This window comes from Mchenga conophoros, linkage group LG6 (assembly GCF_057382185.1).
Source record: "Mchenga conophoros isolate Kocher_MC1m ecotype Shallow Benthic linkage group LG6, M_conophoros_male_GT1.1, whole genome shotgun sequence".
NCBI classification, from domain to species: domain Eukaryota; kingdom Metazoa; phylum Chordata; class Actinopteri; order Cichliformes; family Cichlidae; genus Mchenga; species Mchenga conophoros.
The window spans coordinates 43,440,529-43,448,987 of NC_140531.1; the positions used below are offsets into that span (position 1 = coordinate 43,440,529).

The window sequence follows — 8,459 nt, forward strand, 5'->3', positions numbered from 1 at the left end:
TACGTGTGGCGGGAGCATTTCCTGGTGCGCGTGGTGGCAAAGGCGCACAGCGGTCCCGTCTTCACCATGTACACCACTCTGAGGGACGGCCTTATTGTTACTGGGGGGAAGGAGCGACCGTGAGTCTGCAGTTCCTGAAGATGCTGACCTACCACCTGCTTTTGGTGTTAATACAAAAAAATGGTCCCAGATTCAACCAGTCATTTAAAGTTTGCATTATTAGGGGTGTGGCCTCTTTGAATTACATGTGGATAGTGACACAGGTAGTTGTAGCTCCTAGCTGTCTGCTAGGCTTCACCTGAACTGGACCTCTGGACCGTGTTTGTGCTGTTGGAGCTTTTTTACTAACAGACGGTCCAAGAAGGCGGAGCTCCAGGTTTGGTGCGCAGTGATTGATTGGACATTGCTAATCTTTGTCTGACTGATGCTTTCATATAGTCTGTGGTAACAAAAGTCGCTAGCATTAGCTCATGATAAAATCCATGCTCTAAACGATGGCTTCCGGAATCAGTGGGTGATGCCACAGTGGGTGATGCCTAGAGATGGCACAATACCAATTTTTTATGTCCGATACCGATATCATAAATTTGGATATCTGCTGATACCGATATGAATCCGATATAGTGTGTTTTAATCAACAAAACTGTTTTTTAAATATCTTGCTGCATTTTGTATAAGTTCATACTCAAGTTTAAAACAACAACTACACTAAAGCTATTCTGTTATACCTGTATGCAAAAAAAAATATTTCATAGTTCAGCAATACTGATCAATCTAATAAACTTAAACCTACACCATCCTCCCTATTCTGGTATTTTAAAGAGTACTTAGCATAAATATTAAGCAACCTAACTAATAGGGTTCCAACTCCCAGCAACAACAAAAATAAATAAATAAAAAATAGGGACCCACCCCTCACGCTCCACCTCATGATGCTTAATCAACGTAATCAACCTTAATTTGATGCAGTGTGAAAAAAAATGCACAGAAATCAATTATTTTTCAAGAAATATTAAATAGATTCAACATCTTTCTTCAGCAAAATTGCAGACTGCACAGATGGTACCTTCCCAAAGTAAAAAGTACTATAGCTTACTAGGGTATATATATTAGACTTAATAGTTACTATATACAGTAATTGACTTCTATTCATTTTACATCAAATTAAAACTTTGGGTGTCAGATAATTTTTTATTAAAAGCTCGACATTTTAAATGAGAATAAGAAAGAAAAGTATGTCTTTGTGCCCCCTTTTCCCTGTTCATGCCCTATCGGCCCCCCTGGCTAAACTTTGCTAGATCCGCCCCTGCACAGTTACCAGCGTCAGCTACGAAGAAAAAGATCCTCGAGTAGAAAGTAATATTAAATACATTCTAACAACAGCTGATCAAGCTTAAACGTGCTGCTGTTGTTCAGCCGCTGGTTTCCTCTTTCTGGTGCAAAGTGGGCCAAAAACAAACAAGAGAGATGATCAGCTGATCATTAAGCAGTTTCATGATTGAAGTAGCAGCAGGAGAGGCAGTCGCTCCATATATCGTTTGTTAAGCTTAACGCAGGAATGCTTTACATTCAGAGATGGACTTACACACTTGCTTTACTTCTGTCGGGATAACTTTGTCGGAGATGAAATGCCGGGTTGCTAGCGAAGCTCCAAATGCTATCCAGACCACCGACAGGTCCCGCATGCCACAGCCGCTCTATCACGTGATGCATACTGCTCCGACGTTCTGAGGCGAGTTACGGCGTGTCGCAAGTTTTGTGAGGTGTGATATTTAATGGATCGGATTACATTTTTCTATTTTTCTCCGATATCCGATCCAGTAATTTAGGTCAGTATCGGACCGATACCGATACGTAATATCGGATCGGTCCATCTCTAGTGACGCCACAGTGGGTGATGCCACAGTGGCTCTATAAACCAGTGTTTCCACACCTTTTGGAGCACGGCTCATATGAAAAATCACACAGCACACCACCAAACAAAAAGCATATTGATCATTTTCCCCCGAGCACTGAGCTTGGCTCAGTTTGTCCCCAGTTTACGTCTGGACTTCTTTAAGTTGCTTGAAGACGTTTCACCTCTCATCCGAGAAGCTTCTTCAGTTCTAAGGTCAAATGGTGGAGAGTCCCAGACGCCTTAACGCCCACTCACATCCTGGGCCATCTGACCTCAGGGATTCGCATGATAGGGTGGGGCCAGGTTTCACAGTGAGCTCACCCGAAACTCTGGCTGATTGGGACACAAACCCACTTTCACACCTTGGCTCAGGCAATTAGAGGATCATCAGGGGTCCTTTTGTCCCTCTGTGGGGGGAAACTCCCACTAGGTTTATAATAATAATAATAATGGATTGGATTTATACAGCGCTTTTCAAGGCACCCAAAGCGCTTTACAATACCACTATTCATTCACTCTCACACTCACACACTGGTGGAGGCAGCTACGGTTGTAGCCACAGCTGCCCTGGGGCAGACTGACAGAAGCCAGGCTGCCATTTCGCGCCATCGGCCCCTCTGGCCAACACCAGTAGGCGGTAGGGTAAAGTGTCTTGCCCAAGGACACAACAACCAGGACAGAGAGCCCAGGGATCGAACCGGCGACCTTCCAGTTACAGATACGCTTCCCAACCCCCTGAGCCACGGTCGCCCCAATCGTCCTATATCTGGGACTCTCCACCATTTAACCTTAGAACTGAAGAAGCTTCTCGGATGAGAGGTGAAACGTCTTCAAGCAACTCAAAGAAGTCCAGACGCTTTTCTTTGCAAGCTCCTTTGACTACGATGACCTGGATGACTGAGAACCTTCACAGACATACGTCCCCAGTTTACCTTTTTTGCTTTCTTCTGACCCATCTCATGCTCTGGCCTTCATCTGGGTCGGAGTTTTCTCCAGGACCAGGTCAGACTGACTGCTGTTTCTGTTCAAATATTTATCTATTGCTATTATGCGCTGCATCGTCTCACAGCGTGAGGATTATGTAATTTCTTCTTCGACTTCTTCTGTTTTACTGGCAGTTGGAGACCCATTGAATTAGAGCAGGTAGTTGTACTGCCCTCTAGTGGAAGAGAATGCCATTGTTCTGCCCGTTACTCACGCCGGTCATTTAGAGTACTAATCAGGTGGAATCAGATAATCTGCCGCACCACAGTGGTTGGGAAACACGGCTATAAACCGTGTGGACCGGCCACAAGCATGGCTAAAGGTTAAAGGTTACACCAGGTGAAGATGAGGGTTCAGACAGATCCATTTTAGGGATGTACCCTTCTTCTGGATTCCTTTGATGTATATAAAAAACATGAAATCCCGCTGTCTGCTGCTGTTCATCAGGACCAAAGAGGGTGGTGCTGTGAAGCTTTGGGACCAGGAGATGAAGCGCTGCCGAGCTTTTCAGCTGGAGACCGGCCAACCGGTGGAGAGCGTCCGATCTGTCTGCAGAGGAAAGGTGTGAAGAACACACAGTGGAAGGTCCGTGGTGCTTGATGTTATTGTGATTCCAGTGACAGGAAGAGTAACCTCCAACTCTCTGACAGGGTAAAATCCTGGTGGGAACCAAGGATGGGGAGATCATAGAGGTTGGAGAAAAGAACGCTGCCTCCAACACCATGATCAACGGACACACTCAGGGAGGGATCTGGGGTTTGACAAGTCACCCTTTCAAAGACGTCTTCATCTCCGCCAGCGATGACGGGACCATCCGAATATGGGACCTGGCTGATAAGGTACGGGGTTGAACTGTGGTGTGCTGCCGACCTCACCTGGTACGGTGTATTCCTTTAATCCTGCTTTCTGTCTTAGAAACTCCTGAACAAGGTGAGTTTGGGCCATCCTGCCAAGTGCACGTCCTACAGTCCCAACGGAGAAATGGTTTCCATTGGCATGGAGAACGGGGAGTTCATCGTCCTGCTGGTCAACTCGCTCACCGTCTGGGGCAAGAAGAGAGACCGCAGCGTGGCCATCCAGGATATTCGGTGGGTTTGAACATTAGCACGAACAGGAGCCTCTAACAGTTCTGGGACTAACTTCAGTTTCTGGATTTCTTTGTTCAGGTTCAGTCCAGATAACCGGTTCTTGGCGGTGGGCTCAGTTGAAAGCGCTGTGGATTTCTACGACCTCTCTCTCGGGCCATCGCTTAATCGGATTGGTTACTGCAAGGACATTCCCGGGTGTGTCATCCAGATCGACTTCTCTGCTGACAGCAGACACATCCAGGTACTTTCACTTCCTTCTTAAATAAAGGTTAAAGGTTAAGAAGACACGTGCTGAGTTATGACACATGGGTCTGTTGTTGTGACCTCTGACCTTTTCCTTGTGGGTCAGAGCTCTGTCAGGTGAGAGCTGGTTTTCAATGTCTTGATTTATTCACAGGTGTCCACAAGCACCTACACCTGGCAGGTGCACGAAGTTCCCTCAGGGAAGGTGATCACAGATCAGCCCATCCTAGACAGGATCACCTGGGCAACCTGGACCAGGTGAGGCAGAAAAGTTGATTTGCTGTGCTTAATGTTAGCTAACGTTAGTGTTAGTGGGAATGCCTCAGACCATGTATGGGTCTCAAACTCCTCGAGGGGCAGTGTCCTGAAACTATTCCATGTGTCCCTGCTGCATCACACCTGAATACAATTAGTGGGTGATTAGCAAGGCTCTATAGAACTTGACTGCATGCTGAGGTGGTGACCCCTAACCCTACCTACTCGAGTAAGTGTTTGGAAAAATTTACTTTTATTGCACTGTGTTCATTCAGTCATGAGCTGCTGTAACAGTAGGGCTGCCACGATTAGTCGACTAGTCACGATTACGTCGACTATCAAAATCGTCGACGACTGATTTAATAGTCGACGCGTCGTTTGAAGCTTTGTAAGATCACAAAAGACGCAGGAATTAGTAGCAGGATTTAAGAGTGTAATAACGGACTGAAACAGAAGATGGCAGCACTGCATGTACAAGGAACCAGCTGCCGTTAAACCCCGAAGAAGAAGAAGAAGAAGTTGTGTCCCAGAATTCATAGCGCAGCCGAGCTCAGTTTCCAACAATGGCGGCAGCTAGTTAGTTTTAATATTACTCTTATTATTCTTTCTGGGTCACAAAATAAACGTTTAACATATTTTCAGGCGAGAATGTAGCTGTGTAAACCTCAAATATCTGCTCAGTTTATCAAGACACCGCATATTTTCAAAAGCGCTCCGACGTTTTCGGAGACGTCTGTTACCCACTAGCTCGATAGCTAGCCGGGGTTTAACGCTCACTAGCGCCGTGAGAACACCGGACTCCCGGCAAATCGTTTTCAAACCCACCGCCATCTTTCGCTACTCAGGTTAAACATGATATATGAGTCACTTAGATAACTTAAACATGTTATTGTTTGGCTTTTTTCAGTATTTTATTTGTTCCTGAGTAAATCGGTTTGGCTGAGATTAAAGTTATAGTTTTTACACAGCTGAATAAACATCAAGCAGACAGCTGATTATCAGAAGTGTGAGATGCTCCAGAATTTACTCCAGTGTCCTGTTATATTTTAGATAGCAAGGAGTTTATTAAACTTCACCGAAACAATCTGCAAATTTCATTCAAATGTAATAAACTTGTCTTGTCTTTATTTTTAGTTAGCACAGACCTTAAACACTTCAAGCTGTAAGCTAATGATGGTTATATAAGAGCAGATGCTGCTGGTGCAATAAGCTGTAGTTTTACATCCAATGGATGATGATCCGATTAGTCGACTATCAAAATAATGGATTGTGGCAGCCCTATGTAACATGAATCAAGAATTACCGCCTCAGCATGCAGTCTGGTCCTATTCTCTCGCTAATGACCTGCTAACTGTATTCAGGTTGGAGCAGGGACACATGAAACAGTTTCAGGACAGCGGCCCTCGAGGACTGGAGTTTGAGCCCCCTGCTTTATGGGATGCAGAGGAATCAGGGCCCTCTCTAATCCAAGAAACAAAACGATAAGATGGGGCTGTCCTTGGTGGTGGTGGGGTTCCCTCATGCCGGGCCTTTGTTAGGGAAGTAAACAAGTTCAGAGGTTTGGGACCCAGCTGCAGAGCACTAATCCTCCAGCCCTGGGTCGCCATGGAGTCCTGAACTAAAAACAGGAAGCACGGATTCAAATTGGGATGGGTTCAGGAAGATCTGGAGGAACTTTTCATGAATAAAAAACAGGAACTAGTTCCAGAAGCGTTGCCACCTTCCTGAGCTCATTTAAGGTGTGACCGACCTGACGGAGGCGTTTCTGTTCGGTTTTCGTAGCATCGTGGGGGACGAGGTTGTCGGCATTTGGCCTCGTAACGCCGAGAAGGCCGACGTTAACTGTGCCTGCGTTTCTCACGCTGGAGTCAACATGGTGACCGGAGACGACTTCGGCCTCATCAAGCTCTTCGACTTCCCCTGCGCCGAAAAATTTGTAAGTGAGCTCCGAAAATGAGAAATCACTGAAAGGTTCAGCTCACACTGAGCGCCACCTTCTGTCTTTATTTCCAGGCGAAGCACAAGCGTTACTTTGGCCACTCGGCTCACGTGACCAACATCCGCTTCTCCTGCGATGATAAATATGTGATCAGCGCTGGCGGCAGCGACTGCAGGTGAGACCTGAATTACACCAAATCTTTGAGTGAAACCAGCCAAACGTGGGCAGAAAACTGACTGCAGAGCAGCTCAGACAGTAAACTCATGCTTTGCTTGTTTGTTTGTTTTTTTTACTTGATCTAAATGAGACGTTTTAGGACCCCTGAGACAAAATTCTAATATTTCACAGAGAAAAAGATTCAGGACCTTCAGGATGTATGTTTTCAGTTCAATTTTATTCATACAGCACCAAATCACAACAGCAGTTGGCTCAAGGTTCTTTACATTGTAAGGTAGATTGTACAATAATAGATACAGAGAAAACCCAACAATCATATGACCCCCTATGAACAAGCACTTTGGCGACAGTGGGAAGGAAAAACTCCCTTTTAACAGGAAGAAACCTCCAGCAGAACCAGGCTCAGGGAGGGGCGGGGCCATCTGCTGTGATTGGTGAGAGAAGGAAGACAGGATAAAGTCATGCTGTGGAAGAGAGACAGATTAATAACAGGTATGATTCAATGCAGAGAGGTCTGTAACACATAGTGAGTGAAGAAGAAACACCCAGTGCATCATGGGAATCCCCGTCAGCCTACGTCTATTGCAGCATAACTAAGGGAGGATTCAGGGTCACCTGGTCCAGCCCTAACTATATGCTTTAGCAAAAACGAAAGTTTGAATCTTAAAAGTAGAGATAGTGTCTCCTGAATCCAGACTGTGATGAGCTCTGAAACCTGACTGAAACTCTTCCAATAAGCCATTCGTCTGCAGATGGTCTGCTTGCTGTTTCACACTCCTACTCTGAAAGGAAGGTTGGAGACTGGCTGGTTGTTACTGATTGCTGTCTGTCTCTCGTCTCCTCTCTGCAGCCTGTTTGTGTGGAAGTGTCAGTGAGGTCCCTGCAGTCCTGTTGGGTTCACAAGAGTCTCCTCCTCTTCTCCTCTGATGCTGCTCCCCCGACTCCTCGGTCTGAACTCTGACCCGAGTTCACCTCTTGCTGTACAGTTAATGTGAGGACGTGTTTCCTGCTGTTGTGGCGTGTTGCTGTGACCTGTGGACGGCGTGTAGCTGTGTCGTGTAGCTGTGTCTGGTTTGTCGGGATGTGCCTTTCTCACAAACTCTGACCAAACATTTGATACAACTTTATTTATAACGGTGGTGCTATCAGACTGTCGTGGTGTCCTGTCAGAAGATGATGATGATGAAGATAAAAAAGAGGAAAATGGATCTGTGTTTGATCCTAGTTATTAAAAAGGGAAAAAGTAGAAAACAGTTTGTATGGAACTTTATTTAAAAAGTAAAAGAATTCTACCTCAAAACAGAACAAATAGAAATGAAGAAAATGTATTTATTAAGGTAGAAAATAAATATTTACATCCACACGGTGGCGCTGTCTTCTCTCTGCTGTTTGTCTGATAATAAAAAAACACTTTTCTTGGAACCCCACACAGAGGGATCAAAGGTCATCAGGACCTGTCAGGACTCTTGCTGCAGCATTTTGGATCAGCTGAAGGCTTTTCAGGGAGTTTTTAGGACTTCCTGATAATAATGAATTACAGTCGTCCAGCCTGGAAGTAATAAATGCATGAACTAGTTTTTCAGCGTCACTCTGAGACAGGATGTTTCTAACTTTAGAGATGTTGCACAAATGGAAGAAAGCAGTCTTACATATTTGTTTAATATGTGCGTTGAAGGACATGTCCTGGTCAAACATGACTCCAAGGTTCCTCACAGTGTTACTGGAGGCCAAGGTAATGCCATCCAGAGTAAGAATCTGCTTAGATACCATATTTCTAGGCTTTTCAGGGCCGAGTACAATAACCTGAATAACTGACTGAGAGCACACCAGGTGAGTTAGTCTTATTATAGTAACGCAGACACATGTGAGTCTGCAG

General features: G+C 45.2%; 1 protein-coding gene across 3 annotated transcripts in view; it reads left to right on the plus strand.

Moving 5' to 3' along the window:
* The window catches only part of LOC146573439 (echinoderm microtubule-associated protein-like 6), a 39,343-nt gene extending 31,392 nt beyond the window's left edge, over nucleotides 1-7,951 (plus strand). For all 3 annotated transcript variants that reach the window (XM_085278305.1, XM_085278304.1, XM_085278307.1), the window contains 9 exons: nucleotides 1-119; nucleotides 3,329-3,443; nucleotides 3,532-3,720; nucleotides 3,797-3,969; nucleotides 4,048-4,210; nucleotides 4,367-4,470; nucleotides 6,250-6,403; nucleotides 6,481-6,581; nucleotides 7,434-7,951. The exon at nucleotides 1-119 is cut by the window's left edge and continues 39 nt beyond it. In XM_085278305.1, coding sequence (XP_085134431.1) covers nucleotides 1-119; nucleotides 3,329-3,443; nucleotides 3,532-3,720; nucleotides 3,797-3,969; nucleotides 4,048-4,210; nucleotides 4,367-4,470; nucleotides 6,250-6,403; nucleotides 6,481-6,581; nucleotides 7,434-7,458 — 1,143 coding nt within the window. In that variant the 3' untranslated portion in view covers nucleotides 7,459-7,951. The remainder of the gene's footprint in view (nucleotides 120-3,328; nucleotides 3,444-3,531; nucleotides 3,721-3,796; nucleotides 3,970-4,047; nucleotides 4,211-4,366; nucleotides 4,471-6,249; nucleotides 6,404-6,480; nucleotides 6,582-7,433) is intronic.
* The last annotated feature ends 508 nt before the right edge of the window (nucleotides 7,952-8,459 follow it).